The 23,589-nt window shown below is 39.9% G+C and overlaps 2 protein-coding genes across 2 annotated transcripts in view; both read right to left on the bottom strand.

Moving 5' to 3' along the window:
* Window positions 1-338: 338 nt before the first annotated feature.
* Window positions 339-10,945, bottom strand: hps1 (HPS1 biogenesis of lysosomal organelles complex 3 subunit 1; the record flags this gene model as incomplete). The annotated part of the gene is made up of 18 exons (XM_083897713.1): window positions 10,841-10,945; window positions 9,422-9,611; window positions 9,179-9,313; window positions 7,745-7,887; window positions 7,556-7,664; window positions 5,749-5,909; window positions 5,572-5,674; window positions 5,388-5,472; window positions 4,300-4,358; window positions 4,020-4,187; window positions 3,736-3,915; window positions 2,904-2,980; window positions 2,662-2,799; window positions 2,477-2,537; window positions 2,212-2,361; window positions 1,876-1,989; window positions 599-681; window positions 339-501 (listed from the first exon to the last, which is right to left on the bottom strand). Exons 2-18 carry the CDS (start codon window positions 9,536-9,538, stop codon window positions 339-341), a joined length of 2,046 nt encoding a protein of 681 aa, XP_083753839.1. The 5' UTR covers window positions 9,539-9,611; window positions 10,841-10,945.
* Window positions 10,946-15,368: 4,423 nt separating this feature from the next.
* hpse2 (heparanase 2) overlaps window positions 15,369-23,589 on the bottom strand; it is a gene marked incomplete at its 3' end in the record, with an annotated part of 46,579 nt that continues 38,358 nt past the window's right edge. Inside the window, exons 9-12 of the mRNA XM_083898196.1 lie at window positions 23,366-23,480; window positions 19,285-19,430; window positions 17,104-17,250; window positions 15,369-15,531 (exon numbers count right to left, since the gene is read on the bottom strand). Of these exons, the coding sequence (XP_083754322.1) occupies window positions 15,369-15,531; window positions 17,104-17,250; window positions 19,285-19,430; window positions 23,366-23,480 (571 nt within the window). The remainder of the gene's footprint in view (window positions 15,532-17,103; window positions 17,251-19,284; window positions 19,431-23,365; window positions 23,481-23,589) is intronic.

Here is a 23,589-nt window from a genome sequence, read left to right as displayed (position 1 = left end):
AAATTCAGTAATAGCGGTGGCAGGTGCAATACTTTTGTCATCACACGCACGCACGCACAGAGAGAGAAACAATGCTATTTGAATCTGTATTTCACAAAAATATTATTGCATTCATACAAGTTAGGACACAAGGAGCGGGCGCAGTACCTGCATATTTTAAAAAATTAATTAGTAGAAAAGAGGTCAAGCTACAAATATTAAAGGCACGATATTGTGAAAACACTTCATGTGCTCAATGTAAACTTAAGTGCTTGAAATACACAATAATCTGTTTGTTCTTGGCGGCAGCATAACGCAGCAGTCACGCCGAGTACCTGACAGCAGCAGCGACCATGACGCTACAGCAGTGGGTTGCGCGACGGCTCCCACAGTTTGCTGGCCAGCTGCCTGCAGTGCTGCAGGATGAGCTCGGAGGGGATGACGCCCAGGTGGACGGTCAGCAGCTCGTAGCACCTCACCGCCTCGCCCTGGTGGCTCTTGCTGTAGTAGCGCTGCAGCTTCCTGCCGGACACAACAAAAACAACAACAACAACATCCTGTAGTCAAAACAGTCAAACTGAACCACGCTAATCCTGGTCGTATCGTGTCAGTGGTTTACCTGTAGTAGTCCCAGGCGAGCATGCCGATGGGGGCGGAGTCGTCAGGGAGAATGGGTAAGTCCCCCGCTTCTAACTTGTAGCCCTGTGTGAAGAAGTAAACATTATTTATGAGCGGTGGGCGCCTCGCGATACACGGTTCAACAATACCAATAATATCCCGATTCTGTGGTTATCAATACAGTTAAAAGTGCAGGATTTCTCTATTTATTCACAACTTTGAGAACAAAGGGTATTAAAGTTTATGTATTTGAGCCTTCTCCTCCATTTATCCCACTGTAAACCCTCTTTCTTCTTCAGGTCAGGTCACTTCCAGGTGTCCCCTCATTTACTGTGAGGACACATGAAGTAGCCCAGAGAGTGAAATAGTGAAATAACCATAATTTATGAATTAAAATATCAATATTTGTATTGAACGAGGAAGGAGGACGATATTCTGTATCGCCAAATCGATATTTTGACCCATTTATTGCTGTATTTTTCATTGAAAACAACTGCAAAACCTCGTTTTATTAAGGCTAAAGGAGTAAATCTACAGAGCAATTCATTAAATAACTAAAAACTGATCGTCACTAGGCACGAGGTTTAAACATTGCATGTTTTATCTCCTATACTTACACTAAGGGGGACCACTAAATAATGACTGAGTCTTAGCATTTCACACTTTAAGGACTGGTATGGCCTCCAGAGTCCCAAATATAAGTATTAAAATGATTAAAAATTTTGCATAATTGCATAAAATTTTGCATAATATGGGCCATTTAAAAAAAAAAAAAAAAAAAAAAAAAAGGTTTATAGCAAGGTTTTTCTCTTTTGTTGATATGAATGTTTTATTTCCACTTTAAAGAGTTTAAAAATAAATTTAAAAAAAATAGTTCTTTACATCAACCCACTCCTTTTTCCTAACATACAGAAATGTAGTTATTTACATGTTGTTATTTTGCTGCTTTTGCGTTTAATTTTTTTTGTTACTTATGCAATATGTGATATTGCTTTTATGTAACAGTTACAACAATTCCATCTAAGCGTGGATACTGGATAAATGTTTAAAACTTAATAAATCTGAAAAAGACACTTAAACGTCTCCATTTGTCATTGACTGGAGTTGATCATACTGTGCACACTTATAGACTGATGCAGAAATCATTATGAATCGAATCGTAGCCTCAAAAATCGTAATGGAATCGTGAGATAGTAATAGATTCCCAGCCGTCTGTTTTATCATGTTTAATTTTAAATAAATAAAAGTAAATGGATAATTATATTTTAAAAAATGTACCGTTTCATTTTCAAACCACAGGAAGTAGCAGAAGTAAAAGTCTCCATCGCGCAGCGTCACAGTGGAATAACCCTTCTGAAGGAAGCAGCGCGTTGTGTTGACCAGGCTCCAAACCTTCAACGGAAATGAGTGAAGAGAGAAATTAATTTGACACTGACATAGAAGTAGAACTCATTTCTCCCTAACTACAATTTGTATGAATATAAATATAAAGGTAGAGACGGACTGGCGAAGTGTCCAGGGTGTGACCCCGTCTATCGCCCTATAGGCACAGCACCCCCGCGACCTTCCGGTGGAGGAGATAATGGATGGAGGTAGAGACGGGTTGGTTTGTACCTTGCTTTTGATGAACTGAGCCACCGGTCCCTTCCCCAGTTCAGACGTGGTGCGCTCGGTGATGCTGAGCGACGGCGCGATCATCTGACCCGTGGATCGGTCCACGCAGATGAAGTGGATGAGGCCTGGGAAATCCTCCAGGTAAGTGAGATTCACTGGGTCAAGATCAATAATGCACTCAAATACAGTTCCCAGAAGTAACTATGAAATTCTCAGAAAACAGCATCTGTGAGCAGGATTAATGTTTGCAGACAGGATATGACACCATTGTGATATTCCTCTTGCTTTTCACCAACAGGAAGTCCTTCCAGTCCATCAGTTTCTCTCTAGTGAAGACAAACGAGGAGGATGAAGAGAAAGATGACACAGACAGGAATGATGAGGCGTGGTACTGTATATGTATATATATATATGTGTATGTGTGTGTGTGTCCTGAAGACTGATACGTACTGCACCATGGTCTGTGCTCGCTCCTGCAGACTCGGTGGCAGACGCTGAGGGAAGTCGCCGGGTCCAGAGTAGGACAGAAAACACTGACGGTAGATGCCGCACAGCTGCGTCTTCATTTTCGTACACCATGGAATAAGACTGCAAGAAAAAAAAGAAGAAAAAAGAAGAAGGGAATCACACACACGCAAGTCTTGATGTTATGATGTGTTTTGGCCAGCAGAGGGCAGTAGCAGACTTTTTACCCTTTGTTGAAACCAGGTCCACCTCTGGCAAAAGCACGATTCTTGAACTCTGTCCAGACGTTTAACAACTGTGCAGACTGAAGACAAAGTTTATTCAGATTTATATGTATATATACATATATACATACATATACATATACATATATATATATATACATACATACATATACATATAAATATAAATATACATACATACATATATATATATACATACATATACATATAAATATACATACATATACATATATATATATACACATATACATATATATAGACATATATATACATATATATACACGTGTATATATGTATATACATATAAATATATATACATACATACATATACATACATACATACATACATATGTATATATATACATATATATATATATATATCAATAAAACGACATAAAGGGTGATTATAAAACACAATACAATCATTTAAATAAAGAAGTAAAAGAAAGAGAGCAGAAAAAAGGCAGTGAAAGTGATGATAATCACTTAATTAATAATCACTTTGGGCCTAAACCATTTAATGCTTTACAGATTAAAAAGATTTGCTTTTGTACAGGTCAAAAATAAATAAATGAATGAACTTTACATTTTGAAAATGTAAATGTCGTATGACTAATGACACAAAAATACACAATCTGTATCTCTTTTTAAAACACGGATTTTATTCCTAATATTTAATATATGAATATAAAGCATTCACCAGTACAGGTTAATTTTAATTTAATAATTTTTAAGTATACATTTTGTGTTTAACACTGGAAGTTGACCTTCAATTATTAAAGGTATTATTTGACAAAAAAGAAGCAGTAATGGATACCTGTAGCTCACTAGGACCCAGGGCTTTGATGAATTTATCCAGCTTGCTTCGGACGTCGTGGATCACCAGCTGACCTCTGACAGCAGCAGAAGTGTCCTGGCCTTCACTCAAACACTTGTCCAGTTTGGCGAACGCCTCCAGAAACTTATACACGGACATGGCCACGGCACTGGTGGGAATCTGAGGTGAGGAAATAAAACAGGAAGTTGAATACACACGAAAAGAGGCACGATAGATACTTACGTGTGTGTGTGTGTGTGTGTGTGTGGTCGTCATCCACAAACCTTCGTGAGCAGCACCAGTGTGATGCCAGGCCACAGGGGCAGACAGTACATGGAGTGAGGCATCATGGGATACAGCCCTTCTTTACCAGACACCTCTAAGAAGACTCGACGAGGACTCAAAGGGTCCGGAGGAGGAACCTCCAGAGCCTGCAGGCTGTCCTCTGCCATCTGAAGGTGATATTTTATTTTAATTTATTTATACAATTCTTAAGCTCTCATTTCAAACCAAACTATTATACTTATATTTTTATTTAATTTGAACATATATATTCAGGGTCACCTGCACGTCTGGGTCCATGAACTCAAACATAGGGGCGATTCCTCTTGTTTCTGGTTTATCTGCAGAGGATAAAAGAAATACACAATATACGGTTGTTTAGACACTGTGAGATTGTTATAATAAAGAATATTCTCGCTTTATCCACCGCTCACACGTCACATTTATCATCATAGGTGGGATTTTAAAGGTCAATTGTGTCACGTTTACGAGGGTTAATTGGCAGAAATTGAAAATACCGCTCATACATATGCTTGTGTAAGCGTTAATCGACTTAAAATGGAAAAGTATTTGGTTGCTTGTAGCCTTAGAAGTGGACACATTGACACAAAACAAAGAAGAATTCTTAATTCTTTCTGGTGTACGAGGGCCACCGTAGTTCCCTGAAGCGCTTGGAAAAGGTAGGAGAATCATGGTTACAATACGCAGACTCGCCATTAGATGTTACTCTTTCTTACTAGGGGTGGGGGGAAAAATATCGATTCACATAGGAATCGCGATTCTAATCATCCATGATTCTGAATCCATTCATAAACTTCAAAAATCGATTAAAATTGTATTTTATTTTATTTTTAATTTCACCCACAGTTTGTGTTATTTGTGTTTTATTTTGTAACTTCTGGGAGAAAAAGGCAGCTAGCCGAAGCTTTTATTTATGCAAGTTATTTTTTTTGTACAGTAAGTACGTTATTATTTGTTTTGAATGAATAAATGTTAACTTTTGTCTTAGGTTTGCCTTTGTGTAATCACATTATCACATTATCTTATACAAACTGTATTGTTTTGATGCCATAATTTGCCTTAACACACTATGCATTGGATCCATTTTTGAATCAAGAATCGTTTAAATGGAGAATCGTATGAATCGAGAATGGATTTTGAATCGAATCGTGAGCCTAAGAATCGGAATCCAATCCAATTGTGAGCCACCCAAAGATTCACATCCCTAATTCTGACGTAATGGAACTTCCAAATATCTGATCATAAAAAGAATGAGCTGGGATGCAGAAAGAGACATGAATTTTCATTTTTTTAAACCTACTGTATTTCCAATAAAAAAAGGGACATTAATCCACTCTGACACAGCTCACCTGGACTGCTCTCGTCTCTGTCTGTCGGCGACGGCTCTGGTGTGTAAAAACTTTCAGGACCGGAGCCTGACGTGCTCTCAACGTCCTTTTTTACAAAAGACAGGATGAAAAACAGTCAAAAAACAACAACACGGACATGTGTGGTGGTGGTGCTTTTGTGCGAGAGGGTTTCTTTATTTCCTACCTCAGGACCGGCGTCATCCTGGTCAACGTTGCTCGGATGCATATTCTGAGCCATGACGATCAGGGCCAGGAGGTCCGAGGTGGCGAGCGTGCTCGCATTGCGGCTGAAATGAGGCGGAAAAGACAGTAAGCGTCTCATAATGACATAGGGAATAATTAGAAACATGCAATTACACACCTGGAGTAGAAGGCCAGCAGCTTGGTGTGCACCAGGATGAAGGCGTGCAGCACCTCCTCGCCCGCTCGCTCCACGCTGCTGTTGAGCTGCGGAACCAAACGTCGCTCCAGGAACTCGATGCACTGCTCGCACAGCGTGGGATGGATCAGCCTCTCCACCGCCTGGAGGAGGAGGAGGAGGAGGAAGGAGGCAAAACAATTATTTCTAATTCGGTCTGAGCACAGAAAAATTATGTTTATTATAACCTTAAAAACTGGATTTTCATGTTTTTGACCCGATCATTGGGAAGATGAATTCATCTTGGATTGACTTGACATCGAAAAGCTGGATTTCTAACTCTAGAACGGTAAAAATCATCTTTTTATGAGGTAAAAAATAAATAAATAAAGGGTGATGAACAACATGAGACACTCCTAAGTTAAATATACTATTTTAGTTTCGCTGACAGCATGACTTAAAAGTATTATTTTCAAAAATGAAGAAAATGTTGGCATGTGGTTCTTTCTGCCATCTAGTGGTTAAATGTATACATATCTCCTGGATTTGATGTGACAATAACTACACTCACTCTAAAGTTTTAGTGACAGAGAAGAGGAAACAAAAGATGATGATGAATCAAAAGATTGTAACAAGGAAAAGACACAAATAAATACAGTTTTGTTCATGCAGCAACTTTAAAAAGCTATAATTTGTTTTTATTTTTTTAGAATCAAATCTTTTAAAAGGTAAAAGAGAGTTGCTGCCACTTATGTATCATTGAATTGAACTGGATGGATGGACTTCATTCCTCCCGCTGGGGGGGGGGGGGGGGGGGGGACACACATTTACAATAGCTCAGTTAAGGTGACAAGAGGTGCAGAAATGTGCAAGGGCATAATAAATAAAAAGAAATAAAACGTAAAAATAAGATAGGATAAATTAAATAAAATACACTATGGTAAAAAATTGCAATCTAAACATAAGTAAATCATCTGTTTTTGAGGATTCTATATCTGTGCTGGATTATGGTGATGTTACAGACATGTATGCATCATCCTTCAAATGATCTGGTGATGGACGGCCTTTTATTTCTACCAGTACACCCATTCACTCGCACCATTTTAGAGTTGGTATCTTCTTATAAAAACATCCTTCAAAAAGGTGAGGAAACCTTTGCCTTTGCTGCTTCATCTCGTTGGATGATTTTGAAATCATTCTGAATAACTGGCAGTGGATGATTGACTCACACTGTCCTGTATGTACAGTGCATAACAATTTATTTGAGCACCATCAAGTCATAAAAACGAGAAAACTTAAATATTTTAGAAATATTTCATGAAATTTGTTATTCATTTGGCAGATAAACTGAATTCACCTTTTTGCATAACATTCAATCACTAAGACACTAAATAAGTATAATTTGACGTCTTATTGAAGAAATAATAATGTGTTTTACTATTTTTTTCTGTCTTTTTGTAAAATAGTAAATTTAAAAACCGATGCATAGCCATAATAATTATATTTTAGCATTAAAAATATCATCTTCTACACACAATGACAGAAAATAGATAAAAATGATTCTGCATTTCTTTCAAGCCTTGGTTAAATATTTAATATTTTAAGACTATATAGTTTTTACTGTACCTATTTTTTTGACCATGTTAAATGTGCAGAAAACACCAGTGTTTACGCTATACATTACAAAAACATCAGAAACTTAGGTTAGATCTCTGGCTTTGCTTTATTGCGCTGAAATAAAGAAAGATATTCACTTAAATCTCCACGATGGAGAAAATAAGACACAGAAACAGCGTGTGTAGCACTTCACCTCCACTAAGAAGCTCTGGTCGTTCTCCCTCAGGTAGCTGTAGGTCTCCAGCAGACTCTGGAGATGCTTCCACAGACGTCCTCTCTGCTCCGTGTCCTGAGGACGCAGCCTGGAGACGACAGTTCAGCCACGACAGTTCATTTACGGACCACAACGAGAAAAACACACACAACAACAACGACGTCTTACTCTTTTTTCAGCAGGTGACCGCTGAGGGTGACTATGCCGAAATGCACCTCGATCATTTTCTTCATCACATAGATCTTCCTCCTCAGCGTGTCCTCGCCCTCCTCGCCGTCACCGTTCACGGCGATGTAGAGACACTCGTCGAACTACAAAGGAGCACCAAAGAGAATCAGGTTAAATTAAGTTAAATTAAATTAAATATTTGCTCAAATCGATGACATATTATGACAAAGCCTGGTTTGATTCCTTATAACAAGACTCGCATGACAAACATGAGGCTCCCGTGTAAAAGAGCATTTGAAAACAAGGACACAAAACACATCACATTCATTTTATCTTCTTAGAGATGATCATCCATCCATCTTCTACCACTTTATCCTCCACAGGAGGGTTGGCACGGCACAGGTCGCGTTTTCCACTACAAAAAGAGTACCTACTCAGCGTGGGCGGAGTCATCGCTGCACGGCTGCAAGAAACTGCTGTTTTACACGCGACACACACACACAAACGAGTGACTTGTAAAGCAGTTGTTTTCAGTGTAACTGAATCAGTAGAATCAGATAATTCAAAATATTTGTTCAGTCCTTCCTTCGTGACCAGAGCACAGACACCAGACTCCTGTGTTAAATATTGAGATTTTAGACATTTCCCTGGTCAATGTTGGAGTTTAAACCACATTTTTTAGGATTGTTAAGTCTTTTTAAGTGATCTAAAGTTATATATATATATATATATATATATATAAATAAAAGTGCTAAGTAGAACCATATAAGGTTCTTCGGCTTGTCCTCATAGGAGAACCCTTTTGGAGAGTTCCACCAAGAACCCTTTTAAAACCCTTTATTCAGGAAAGGGGTTTAAAAGGGATCTCTGTATCAAAATGGTTCTTACTGGAACCATTAGTGTTACCAAGAACCCTTGAAAAACAAAATGTACCAAGTAGAACCTCAGCCCTTGTAGAAGAACACTTTTGGAACCCTTATTTCTAAGACTACACTCTTAGAAATAAAAGTGCTAAGTAGAACCATATAAGGTTCTTTGGCTTGTCCTCATAGGAGAACCCTTTTTGGCTCCAGGTAGAACCTTTTTATAAAGGTTCCACCAGGAACCCTTTTGGAGGGTTCCATCAAGAACCCTTTTAAAACCCTTTATTCAGGAAAAAGGTTTTAAAGGGTTCTCTGGATCAAAATGGTTCTTACTGGAACCATTTGTGTTACCAAGAACCCTTGAATAACCCTTTCCTGAAGAAAGGGTTTTTCAGAAGCAAATGGTTCCAGGTAGAACCTCAGCCCTTGTAGAAGAACCCTTTTGGAACCCTTATTTCTAAGAGTAGTGTAGCTTGTACCAGGTACTACGCTAGTGGAAACGCAACTTAACCATGCCGTGCCAATTTAGAAGCTGTATCAGGAAAACAACAAAGCGAAGAGCAGGTGCTACCTGGTGTAATACGTAGATGTGGTCGTTTTCGGTGGTGAAGGTGCTGTAGCCGTTACCGAGCCTGTCCACCATGGTGCTGCAGGAGATAATGATGGGAGCAAACAGAGTGCTGATGCTGTCCTCAAAGGCTGGAAGCTGAAGGGAAGGGGGAGAAGAGGGAAAGGAAAATGTTATTTTAACAGCCACGGGAATCCGGTTAAAAGTCAAACTTTAAACGTCAAAGGTGGTTCTGTCGGTTCTCACCCCGTGGCCGTCCTCCTGAGACGCCTCATACTGCTGCTGGATGCTCCGCTGAAACTCGGGGTCGGTCCAGTGGAAGAGGACCTCGGCGCTCTCGCTGGCTATCAATAAACACTTCATCTGGACCGCAGATGCACCCCTGTGTGTCTCGCTTCACTCTATTTAGTCCGTGAACTCCACACGCATTGAAAAGCTATAAAGTAAAAAAAGTAGAAGCGAAAGAAAAAGACATAAAAGCCAAAGAAGACAGTGTTTTAGTAAAATATAGCGGTTTGACATGTTGCTCCTCACAGCTGGAGCATGTCCAACAACAAAGGGTGTTAACATATCGACTGTGAGGACAGAGATGAATGGATCACAGTGATAAAAGGCAGAAATAGTCATGAATATTTCCACTCCAGACTCCTCAAGGACCTCCGATGACCCTTTAATACCAAGGACGCTTTCTATTCTCTCTGTGTCCCTGTGTATATTAGACACACACACACACACACACACACACATATGTGGTATTGAGCCTTTTTCTGAATTAAAGGGAGGGTGTGACACTGCAGCTCATCTTTGGAAACTTTACAGGAAGAGTTTGGAAAGTTTTCATCCTCACGTGTCAAAATAGAATTCACTAGAACACGAGTTGACTATCAGAGAAATGGGACATCTTTCTGCTGTCGCCACCAATGGAGCAAAAAAAAAGGAAAATATTCACTTTTAAGAAGCTGAAAACTCACTAAAACTAGAAAATATTCACTTTTAAGAAGCTGAAAACTCACTGAAACTAGAAAATATTCACATTTAAGAAGCTGAAAATGAGAGAAACTAGAACATATTCACTTTAAGAAGCTGAAAAATCAAAGAAACTAGAACATATTCAAATTTAAGAAGCTGAAAAATCACATAAACTAGAAAATATTCACATTTAAGAAGCTGAAAATTAGAGAAACTAGAAAATATTCACTCTAAGAAGCTGCAAAATCAAAGAAACTAGAAAATATTCACATTAAAGAAGCTGATAATCATAGAAACTAGAAAATATTTAAATTTAAGAAGCTGAAAAATCAAATAAACTAGAAAATATTCACATTTAAGAAGCTGAAAAATCACAGAAACAGAAAATATTTACATTTAAGAAGCTAAAAAAATCAAAGAAACTAGAAATGCTTGTTTTAATAATGATAAAAGCTACAAACCGATTAATCGATTATCAAAATAGTTGACTAATAGAAGTGGAGCATCGGTTTATCGATGAAGACCACGGTGTGAACCTAATAAAGTGGCTGAACGTACGCGTCACTACAAGTCGATTCGATCCGATCCGATCCGTCAACGACACCCCGCGTTTTACCGAAACCCCTGAAGTAACTTCCTCTTTCTGACAAAAACTTGTACAAAATAAAAGACTCTTCGTTGTCGCGTGAAACTCACTGCGTGGACGCTGCCGTCATGTCTCCCCAGTCATGTCTTCTCCGGTGTCGCCGTCCTCTGAAGCCCCCACGGTTCCGCACCTCATTCATCGGGGTTTGGGGAGAGTTTTTGCCGCCGCGGACTCTTTCATGTGCTGCGTCATCTGCCTCTTCCTTCCGCACTGACAGAGCCCAGCTGGTCATGTGACACAGCGGCGGCAGCAGCAGCAGCAGGACTTGACCCACTGAGCTGATCTAGGAGCGACACACACACACACAGAGTGTAATCTTTACAGAAGCTCACCCTCTCACACACCCTCACCCTCTCTGGTCATGTGCTGCCTAAAGTGGAGCACATGACTGCGGCTGTGCTGCAGACAACAGCCCGCTGGTATTTGTGGTATGCAGCAGCTTCATGGCTCAGACTGAGATTAGACGGTGTTTGTGCCTTCTTTTCCTCCTTGTTTGCACAACAGGATTAACTAAAAGTACAAGTTTTACGAGGTTTTATTGGCAGAAATTGAATAGGGAACGTAGAAATGTCAATTATTACTATTGTGCAGGCCTGAAATAATTTTTAAACTTTAATTACAAGATTTTCTTTTGTTTTTTGCTTCTTAAATGTGAATATTTTTCTGGTTTCTTTGCTCCATTGCATAACAAAGAAATAATTAACATTTTAAAGCGAGCAGCATTTACTGTAACGTGCAGATGTACAGGATAATAAACTATTATATAATAATAAAACTATTTACTATATACTATATGAGAGACGGGGAGGAAACAGATGAATTAGTGTAGTACGATAGAATGACACAATAAAAAAGGATTGAAAAAACAGAACAATTACACAAAAATTCACATTTAAGAAGCTGAAAAATCACAGAAAGTAGAAAATATTCACATTTAAGAAGCTGAAAACTCACTGAAACTAGAAAATAATCTCATTGAAGAAGCTGAAAACTCACTGAAACTAGAAACTGTTCACGTTTAAGAAGCTGAAAAATCACAGAAAATATAAAATATTCACATTTAAGCTGAAAAACGACAGACACTAGAAAATATTCACATTTAAGAAGCTGAAAAATCACAGGAATTAGAAAATATTCACATTTAAGAAGCTGAAAAATTTAAGAAACTAGAAAATGTTCACATTTAAGAAGCTGAGAAATCACAGAAACTAGAAAATAGTCAAATTTAATCTGAAAACTGACTGAAACTAGAAAATATTCACATTTAAGAAGCTGAAAAATGACAGAAACTAGAAAATATTCTCATTTAAGAAGCTGAAAACCGACTGAAACTAGAAAATATTCAGGTCAGTACAGAAGAACACAAGAATGGCTCAACACAATAAAACAAATAAGTTAAAATTGTTTTTGAAGCAGAGGAAATGTGACAAATATACAAATAATTCAACATTATTAGCATTATAAGTACAAATAAACATTACTTATCCATCGTCTATCACTTCCTCCTCCAGGGTCACGGGGGTCACAGCCCAGGAAAAGGTCTCCAGTCCATCACAGAAACACATATGGAGACAAACAACCATTCACTCTCACACCTACGTATGGGCTTGGGTTTTTATGGACATGTGGAAGGAAACCAGAGAACCTGGAGAAAAGCCTCGCACACACAGGGAGAACACACAAAACTCCAGTAAACATTATAAGACGGTTGAACTTTAGCAGCAGGGAAGACGTTTTACTGTATATCCTCAGAAGTGTATCATGATATTCAGCACACACTAGCAAAGTGACCCAATGTTACCTAAATATTTACGTTCTATTCACCTTTCTCGGATCAGAATGCCTCAAAAATGCCATTGCAAGACTTTTTTTTTTCGGGCCAAGGCCTTAATCAAGTCCATGAGTTTTCTGGGGAGGACCCAGCGCTCATGGAAGTCTTATTCAGGCCGACTCCTGTATACACAGAGTAAACATCATACACTCCTCAATGTTTCTGCTCAAATGGCAAAGAAAGGGGACCTTGCATGTCTCAAAAATGACTCAGCCGGAGTGTAAACAGTGCCGTGCCGTGCCAGGCCTGGGTAACTGGGTAACCAGGCGCTGTCACGCTAATAACGCACTCAGGCCTCACTTTGCTGACTTTAGGTTAGTTTGATTTGACCACGTTGCTCTTTTCAAACCAGACATGAATCAGATTATGCGTCGGCCTGTCATGGCTCCAGCTTAAATTCAGACTGACAACTGATTTCGAGCAATTTTCTTGAGAAAGCGCAGCCCAATTCGCTTGATCACTCCGTACATTTGCATGTGCTTTATAAATAAATGGTGTCCGCGTATTGATTTAAACGTGTATACAGTGCTGTGTACGCGCCCTGTGTGATTCTGCGGACCAGGTGTCAATGAACTCCGCTTTGATTCGTACATGTCAACAACGTGGACCTGTTTTGAAAACCGACCGCACGTTGAAAGGCTGAAGTCCAGGCCTTTTCTGCTGTACCGAAATGGAACTTAAAACAAAAATATAATTAAAGGTACATGCTTTGCATCACAGCTCTTGAGGGGCGGCCAGTGTTAACGACTCGCAGTCGCCGAAGACTTCAGTGCACTTCCATCCACGTCTTTGCTTTCTCTGTTTTTGGCGTACAGGAGACAGAGACAGAGAGAGAGAGTAAAAATATGATCATTATCAGGGGAACACGTGATTTTAACTGTCCTTCATCTCCCTACACGATCCTACCAGGCTTACCAAGACGCATTAGCAGACTCCCGAGATCTGGCCCAGGTTTAAGTCTCGTCTGGGCCAAATCTGGGGGTCTGGAGGTTTTTTTTCGCTCTCCCATCCTGGATTCATGTTTCCCATCAGCAGCTCGCTCATGCAGTGACAAGACAGCTCCTCTCCCCACTACAAAGACTCGCTGCGGCCGCGTCCGCCATGTTGTGTATATGCGCGCTTTAAGAGCGCGCCAACAATGGTCACTGTAATTCTGCACTACCTTTTGTTTTAGAACGTGACAGTGTTTATTTATAGGTTCTCTTTCTATAAATCATGTCTTTTTTTTATGTCTCTTGTGTTTCTATTTCTCCCGCTCTGTGGCCATGTGCTGCATATTTCCCCTGGCTCTGAAGTCTGGCTTTAATGTAATCTTATCTGTGACAAACTGAGGAATATACAACCTCTTGGGAATTTGTAGGTGTTTATTATCAATGTAAACTTGTTTTTCCTTTTAACAAAATAATATATATATATATATATGTAGGCACACGTCATATAATAAAATAATGCTCTTCAAAAAAAGAAATATAAACATCTCTACATTAACTATGAAACCATGTCACAGATTATTCCAGGCCTCGTTTTCCCATCCATGCTCCTAGATTAGGGAATAACAATATTATCATAAAAAACGGTTAGTAAAATTCATGTTTTCTTTCATGTTTGGGGCGTTTATCAGAGTCTGAGTCCTTTATGAAAGAAATACAAAAGAAGTAAATTGTATAAATTAGGTGTACACTGTAAGTAATTTTTTTTTTTTTTACATACAACACATGATCTATTAATATATGACAAATAAAAACTGTACACAATTGTGTAAAAAATACAACGTTATTTAGAGCAGCATTAGATAATTATTGAAAATGTGAGATCGCACCAAGGGGGGGAGATAATAATAATAATAATAAGTAAGATAGGGTTGAAATACACCTGAAAACTGTGATTTTTGTGTGTGTGTGTGGATGCAGGAAAAGACGATCTCCACGTCCTTCATTTAAAACAGCACCAGCATCGCTTTTTTCCGTTTCCTGGCCGTGCAACTCTGACTTTAAATTGAAACCCGCAGCAGAGAAGCAATGATACAAAAAAAACAACATAAAAAAAACACAAAACAAGACACAGATTTTTCTGTTTGTTTTCCTCCTTGAAGCCACCTGATATGACAAAAGGAAGAAACACTAAACACACTAAGCAGCACATCAAACAGACTGGACGTACACATCAGTAGCTTTAACAATAAAACACACACACACACACACACACACATTTACTTCATACACACACACACACACCTTGGCATTTTCTCTCTCTATGTAAAGCATCAAATTAACTAAATCTGACAGAAAAGACGTGGATTAAACAATGAGTGGAGGAAAAAAAAATTAGCTTAATCAACTCAAAAAAAGACAAACTTCAAACAAAGATAACACGCTGTCGTATAGCTGAGGAATTGCCGGTGAAAACAAGAGGAAAAGTGTTCAGTGCAGCCCGTCATCGTCGTTGTTCTTGTTGTTGTGTCAATTTTGGGCAATTTTTTTTTTCTTTTTTCCCCCCTCTCCCTTCGCTGAACCAGAGAAGAGGAAAGAAAATGGGGAAAGAATTCATGGGTTCATGTTAACGGTTGAAGAAGCTGTTGTTAAACCAGAGGATTGTGCTGTATTCAAGCCATGTGTCCACTTCTGCTCGTCTGTGTCCTTGAGCCAAACACACAAAAAACAACTCATTCTGACCTCCTCCTGTTTCCCTAAAACAAAAAGAAGAGCTTTTTTTTTTTTAGTCGAGGCTCAGCGGTTTTGTCATCAGCGTTATCTCCGACAGGCGTACGCGTTGATATTTTTGATGACGTAAAAGCCTATGCTGGTGGGCGGCAAAGTTATGGTCCGTCCAGCCCTCAGCGTTTTGGGCTTTAGCTCTGGGAAAGTCTCATTGTCCGACATGAGCAGCTTCTCCCCGTTCAGCTGGACAAACCTGGGGAAGAAGTAAAAGGGCAGGGAAACACAAGACAGAGCTTGAATGCTATGATTCTGTCCGTTGTACACTGGAGGGTGCTGCTGCTGCTGCTAAACTGCACCCACATAAACCTGATAGAGGTAAATTATATCTCCCAATACTAGAAAATATCATTTAATTCACACTGTGACGCACGGCATGCTGAGTTACTGCAAACAGTTAAAAATGAAGTGAAATTAAAACCTTTGTGGTGGAAAAAACATTCTCCACTGTCATGTCTGTATTATAATAAGTTCAAAGGCTTCTTCGTTGATTCTATTCTATTCTCTTGTCTTGTCCTTTCTTGGTTTCCGGACTTGGCATCAATGATATTTATTTATAATTTTACAATTGCAGAACTTTAATATAATCACAAAGCAGCTGCAACACATTATTTACTGTAAGTTATAGTGCAAGTTATTGCAAATTAAAATAAGGAATGATCTCCTTATGCAGCGTTTGTACTGTACTGTAGCGTCACCTTCAATATGTACCCTGTAAAGTGCTGTAACATTTTTATTGTACGGTAAAATTCTAAGGCCAGCAGTGAATTTTTTGATGTGAACCTGGAACTCAAACCCAAATAAAACCATGTTCAATAAATAAAACTATGAATCAAACTGCATTACTCTGTCAACATGCATACAGTAGATAGACCCGAATACTACTAAAACTACTACGACCCACTACACAGACACATTTATAGACATCTGGTGTTGGTGCATTCTTCATAAAATTGTCCCCGCGCTACATGAGGCAACAGGAAGCACTAAACTGACGTCGTTAGCCGACTTCTCCGATTAACTGCAATCCTGTTCTAATACAGAAAACATCCTCCGTAATGACGCCGTTACTGAAGGATCACACAGACGTTTGCACAGTCCATTCATTTGGACAGTGTAAACATTAGCCCTAACCAGTTAATGCCTAACCCACAATTTAAACTTAACCACCTCTTTAAAGAATTAGGTTCTACCGGATAAGGACCAGGTTTTGGACCTAAAAACCAGGAAAAAGGTCCCTCAAAACGGCAACAAATAAAAGTGTACAGTATACACATAAACTGCAATAAAATCGACTTCTATTCATTTCGATGGCCTAATAACAAAAGCGTTAATATTAAAATTAGCCATAACAGTCCTGTTAGTCCAGGTTTTGAGGGGTTAAAGTGTACAATACTGTATTTCCCAGAAAATTAGATTAATTCAGCAGTGTAAATATCTTAATACACAGTCATAACAGTTCTCTACGTTCTCCATCACACGTCACAACAGTCTAATCTGCATTTCAGTTCAACAACTACTGTTGACTTTAATTTCATAAACTGGACGCCTTAACATTTGTTTAACCGTTGCAAAATAAAATGATTTAAAGGCCCCGTGAGTCAGTGTTTTTGCAAACTTTATCAATTTATGTTGAATAAATACATAAATACTGTTATAATTTGGGTCTATCATCTTGTTTGATCAAAAATGAATGGATAAAACCCCGATACATTGATTAAAAAAGTGTGTAATGTCATGTCAGAGAGAGAAAGTGTGTAAAACTAACTTAGCTCTGAGTCCCTCAGCGCCGTACGACTGCAGCAGGTACTGATGGACAGTTTTGTTCCGTAATGTTCCCGCCAGCTTGATTTTCTTCCGCGACCGATGCAGATTGATGATGTAGATTGTTATGGAGCCTCTCACGTAGTTATGACTGGAAACATAAAGGACAAAAAAAAGCCTTTACATTAATTCCCCCTTCAGCTTCAGAAAAGACACTTTATACCACATCTGTTAATCGGGATTCATTATATATTACAATGCCATATTGAATAAAATTCTCTCTAATCAAAGATGACTACAAAGAGAGGAGAAACTCTTTGATATTTTTATTACATATAGTAATGGAATCAAACCACCACTCCTTGATCCAATCGAGATCAAAAGCCTGCGGAAAAATAATAAAGATAAAGTAGGTTCAAGATGGGGAATTCCTCTAAGCGGCGAGTTGCTCTTTATCACAGCCTAAAACCTATCATTTATGTTTAGCATGAATGACATTAAATCACAATTTTCAAAGCCTTTATCGTCATCCTATGTGGTGCAGTGTCCATTATTAAAAGATGTCACTGTGGGGATGAAGGGTGTGAACACTTGTTGAATTATGGGACAAAGGAGGAAAACACTGGGGACACCAGTTTGGTCGGGATACAGGCCAAAGGTAAATAACTAAGTGAGACAGATAAGACAAACACGATAAAATCTAATAAGGGCCCAGATATGAACACAAAGACAACACAGCTGTAGTGAATACCACATGTCACCGTTGGTGGTCAGGGCTGAGCTGACACTTCATCCCCCTCCTCTCCATCTAAATAAGCTCACATGTTTTTTAAGCAGTCTCCTTGTTTTCTTTGCTCTTTCGCTCACAGCTCCATTAACCGGGAAAAAAAACTGCTAATATTCTATATGCAGTATCTTACCAAGAGATTAAAAAGTAGTGAATAATTTGCGATAAACATTTGGAGCCTCTTTTCTGACGAACACAGCCCATGGCTGTGAGTGACGGATCAGACGGTGAGATGGAGGGAGAGATAAAGACCTCTCAGGAGCTTTTCCAATGATGAGATCCAAACCAGGAACATAAACATGTCCATGCTGTTTGATGTCGGAGCATCCATGGAGAAGCAACGCTAACCGCTAAAAGGGGGTAAAAGGGCGGTGAAAGTCAAATATCTAATCTGCAAAGACTTCTCCAAACCACAGACTGTCTGAGCACATATGTCTAACACAGTACAGTCCAACCACAAAGACTACAATGGTTCATCCACTTTGTGGGTTGACTCAAAACCACAAAGTGGCAGAGACGATGACAACTGAAGTGGCTTTGGATTCGAGAGGTAGTGCTTTTGTGCCTCGCCGTCTGATCACGCGAGTCGGCCGGGGCCTGATAGGTGCGTGAAGTTTGCGCTGAGCGGCGCCACATGTCATCCACGTCTCTGGCGTTGAGTGAGTTCACCCGTTGAAAAACAATTTCAAACATTTTGCATCGTGCCATGTCATCGAGCCATCGTTACGCAACTCCTGAGCACTTATCAACCCGTCTATCTGTGCACGCCACTATTTTTTCCTAAGGATGCTCCACCTGTGAACGAGCCCTGTCCACAGGGTAAGGCCGTAAGTCTAGCCTGGTGCTGACAGCCACTGGCCTGGGTTAAATGATAACCTTGAACAGGCCACGGTGGCACTCTATCTGCTCGCGGCACAGACCGCCTTATTGTCCCTCCCCTTCCCCTCGAATGCCCCCCTCCAGCCAATCCGAGATGGGATAAAGGCCTCGCACACCTTTCAGCGGCTCTTTGACGGCGGGGAGACAGAACCCACACACCTGATAAGTGATACCCGTTAAGTTTTATAGGCTCTGAGCTGGGAATGAGCAGGCGTCTGCGGTCTGCTTATTTATGAGAGGCTGAATAGGCCAGCTGGGGGATTTTGTTCTGCCCCAACAGACGCTATTCTCCGCAGGTGTTTGCAGGAGAACATCAAAACAAAATAAAACCGCAGTAGTTTGTTCTTTCACCCAAAATCTTCCAGGAACATTCCCAAAGTATCACCGAAGAGGATGTGTGTCAGTCTCGACTGAAGAGCGTTTCGCTCAATCACGGTGTACAGTGACAAAGAACATGCCCGCAGCGTGATTATGTGCAGTTTATGGACTAATCCGAGGTGCTAAAGATGTAGCACCTACTTGTAGTAGCTGGTGCAGTGGGCGTAGATTCGCAGCTTGTCTCGTATCACTCGCCCCGGCTGTGGCTTCCGCTGTAGTCCAGCCACGCGCACTGCTAGAACTCTGGGACCGACCAGATGCTTGAACACTAGAGAGAACCAGTAATCCTGTAACACACACAAACACACACAGCGTTGCTTTTATGAGCATTTGGGTTAATTTTATCATCACAAAAAGCAGGATTTAACTGGTAGAGATTTGGATCAGGAGTTGGAAAAGAAGAAGTTGACAATCTTCAGCCAGCTTTAATATGGAATTAGATTTGTGTCAATATTTTTTTTTTTTTTCAAACAACACTTTTAACAAATCAAACTATAAAAAATATCGAATATATATATTAAATATCGATTTAATCACTCAAAAATATTGTATTTTAATGTGTTCTTTGCACTCCGTGGTTTTTCGTTAGGAAGCTGCCCGTCAAATTTAACATTTGTCAGATTATAAACGTTAAATATTTACAATTATTTTCTCGGACGTTGACGGAGAACAAGTTCCAGATGGACAGTGACTCCAAACCAATGACGACTTCCGGTGCATTGAGCTGTCGCTACAAAACTTAGTAGCCAATCAGCAGACAGCTTCTTAAGGCCCGCCCACAAACAAAAAACCAAGGTGCAAAGAACAAACCAGGAAGCGCAAAAAAGAACAAATGAAGGAGCACAAAGAACAAGTGCATTTTCAGAAAAGTGTTGGATTCCTGAGTTTTGTTTTGAAAATATTGACACAAATCTAATTCCATACTTTAACTACATTTCCAATGAGGTCCTCAAAAGCTATACAAGAAATTAAGAGTGTAAATTAATTTCCAGGTGAAGTAAAAATACTGTATTTACAAGTACTGTTTGCCCACAACATGTGCAGAGAGTCACTAAGGTTTGAAAGTGGAGAAAGATTGATTTTGAAAAGTAAAGTCTCAGATATATGAGCAATTTAATTTAATCTGCTACATTCATCCACAGCAGGATTCACTGTCGCTGGTGGACACAGTGTCAAAACAGCCAGGTGTGAAAAAGGAAATTTTTCATAAGATCTGAACTGACGGACAGCAGGACAACATTTGAAAAGCATTTCCAATTCCACTGTCGTTAAATGTGTCAGGATAATTGATTGAAAATGACCTTGCCTGGTTTCTCCCCCTGCTAGGGGAAATACTGCACTGTACTGTATATGTACAGCCGTGAGAGTATTAATAATGCCACAGCAAAGCAGCCACTCTCTGACGGGTGAGAGGGGGGAAAAATAGACGTGTCTATGTCAGAGATGTCAGCACTTTGACACTTAACGTTTAGCCGGAGATGATTGTCATGTGTAACACGTCACGTCGTATATAAGAGCCGCAGACTTGACGGCTCTTAAATATGACATTTTTCACCTAAATATTATGTCCAGTCGTGGATTGTTGTCTTCGGCTATCGCTGCTCGGCGTGTCCACCGCGCTGTGTCTCACTCTATAGACTACACAGACTCAACACCTCTCACAGAAAAAGCCAGAGCAACATGTGTTCCTCAGGAAGTTCCCATGCAATCCTGCATATGGCAACATTTAAGGGGATTCTTTTTTTTCCATGCAGGCTTTAACTTAATTTGCTGCCGAGGCATCGAAAGAAGCAGAGCACAGTATGGAACCGTATAGTGTTGGCCACAGGCACAGGGATGGATGCATGAATGTATGGCCAGCGCTTATGATCTGTGATTATAAAACAAAGAACGGCTACGATTCCCGGAGTCGCGCTCGTACAAAATGGCCACAGAGGTGCTGTTCTCGCCCTCTCTCTCTCTCGCTTTGTTTTGAAATTTTTACAACTCACAAGTCATAGAAACCTGCATAAATAAATTGGTGTGATGTGAAACTATAGCTGTTTCAAAGATGAATCAGGGGGACATAATGCCGACATTGTTGGTGAAATATCAGCTGAGGTCGTAAATGGTCAGCGGTCTGACTGTCTGACTGTTTTCCTGTCTAATTGCTTGTCTGTCTCCCTGTTGCGTTCTTTGCCCCCAGCTCTTCTTATCGGAGCAGACAGACAGACTGACAGACAAACAGAAAAACAGACGTCACATTTATACATCAATCAGAAAAAAAGAGAGCGGAAAAACAAGTTAACCAGTAACATGCCAAGGAAAAGTTAAGCAAAAAAGGAAAGGAGCGTGGCAAATAGAAGAATAACAATTAACCTTCTGTGTTTAGTTAATATGTCAAAAATAAACGTGGCTGCCATGGTTTATTAGACCCTGTTGAGCTCTGAGAAATTGAGAAGCTCAACGTTGCGGCGGTTTTCGATTGAAGTCAAATCCTTCAGCGAGCTTTGAGCGGATTTCCGATCAAATACTCAGAAATGGTTTCCAGGTAAAGCTAAATATAAATACTGTGCTTTATGCCCACAAACGTGCGAGTGTCACACAGATTTGCAAACTTGGCAGTTTCTTCTCCCAGCTCTGGATCCGAAAGACATATTTTTTTTAGTATAGAAGACTGTAACAAGGTTGAACATAGAAACAAAAGTTCACCTATAGTAGCCTTAAAAACTCAAGTAAACGTCATGACTTATATGTTTCAACATGTAGGTTTAAATTAATGTTCACCACTTCAACAAAATCCACAATTACTTAAGTTTGCCATTTTGAAAACATAATAGCTTGTGTTTAATGTCCTTAATTTGTCGTGATTAATGGTGTAAAAGATTAGAAATTATTTCACATTCAGGGGTGGATGTCCCACAACAAACTTTCCCCCATATCTTCTTTTCAGATAAGAACAATTTAACTTCATCGGGCCACATTTCTGGAGGGGGTTGAAACAGATACATGACTGACTGTACATACTAAAATACAAACAGAACAAAGAGCGGGGGCTAACAGAGAGGATGAATGTGGCGGTGTAAAAGTAGGAAAAGATGAAGTGTGAGAATCATTCAATGGCCTGGGGCCGTTGACTACAGGGGAAGGGGGCCATGTCATAAATTTCCCATGCAGAGGCAGAGGACAGGTCGGCCCTGCAGTATATTCTCTCAGAAGGTGAAGATGAAGGTGCTGCGTTCAGACGTCATCCAGCCACGATATAGTCTTTCCCAGAAAACAAAGAGGTGAGGGAAAAATTAAGTCATCTAAACTGTTTAATTGTATTGTTTTATATATGCTCCATGGGAAAGAAGTAAGTATAGGGTTTTAGTTAAAAGTTATTGTTAGATTTAGTAGAAGTGATTTGTTCAACAGCCCAAAACCATTACTGGCACCATTGGTATTGCCAATACTCGTTGTAGCTGCCATTTATGTCAGAACAAAAGAATCTTGAACAGTTCTCCTTTATTATAAGTACAATGATTTACTGTACATGCTCTAAATACAAGCCTCTCACCCCCAGCTCTGCCTCAGCTAAACTATTTTATGTTGTTGGCTCATGATAACCTTTCGCCACTTTATACACAACTCAATTGTATTTATTTTTTTCCCTACAAAAAGAAAAAAAGAGAGAAAGCTCTCACTTAAAAGAAAATATAGAAATAAATCAGAGAACTTTCGTAAATCAGAGTTAGAGTTGAATAATAAAGAACTATTGTGACCCCCCGAAAAACCACGTCATCTACATGTCTGTAAAAATGGGATTGTTTCGAACACTGTTCGTATTATTGAGACCAAAGGAGGAACTTGGGACTGGGCAGTTCCATTTCACACAGCGTTGCAGGCTATTTGACTAACATGTCTGTCTCATATTACAGATCTCTCACCGGCCGACTGTCCTGCACAGAGAAGCGCACAGTTGTGATGGGGGGGATGAGGGGAGCAGTGGCACTGTCCTGAGCTACTGGCAAAGGGCTAAGGTTACATGGCATTTTCGCCCCCGCGTCTATCCACTCATCACCACTAAACGCCTTTCATCTTAGCTAATAGCTCCCACGGGAAAGAGCGAGAGGTGCCACCGATCGAGGCACCGACCGGACCTGGTACGGGAAAGTCTCAGAGCGTATAGCGGGAAGGCTCAGCCTCAAAGCCTGGTGAAAACAATAGCCGCTAACTCTTTTGCCGAAATGGAGAAACTTACAGGTAAAGGGTTAAAGTTCTGATCCACGAGGTGCGTGTATCCGTAGTCGAAGAACGAGTGACGCAACACGACGTCTATCCCCTGCACAGCAGCCATGCCCAGTGTGTTCACCCACCTGGAACACAGATGAATATACATGAAGAAGAAAAAAATGACTGGGAATGCTTTTAATTATGAGACACATCACCAGAAATCAATATGCTTTTTCAGTTCTCTTGCACAGC

This window comes from Microchirus variegatus, assembly GCF_963457635.1.
Source record: "Microchirus variegatus genome assembly, chromosome: 11".
NCBI classification, from domain to species: domain Eukaryota; kingdom Metazoa; phylum Chordata; class Actinopteri; order Pleuronectiformes; family Soleidae; genus Microchirus; species Microchirus variegatus.
This window is presented reverse-complemented; position numbering and strand designations above follow the sequence as displayed.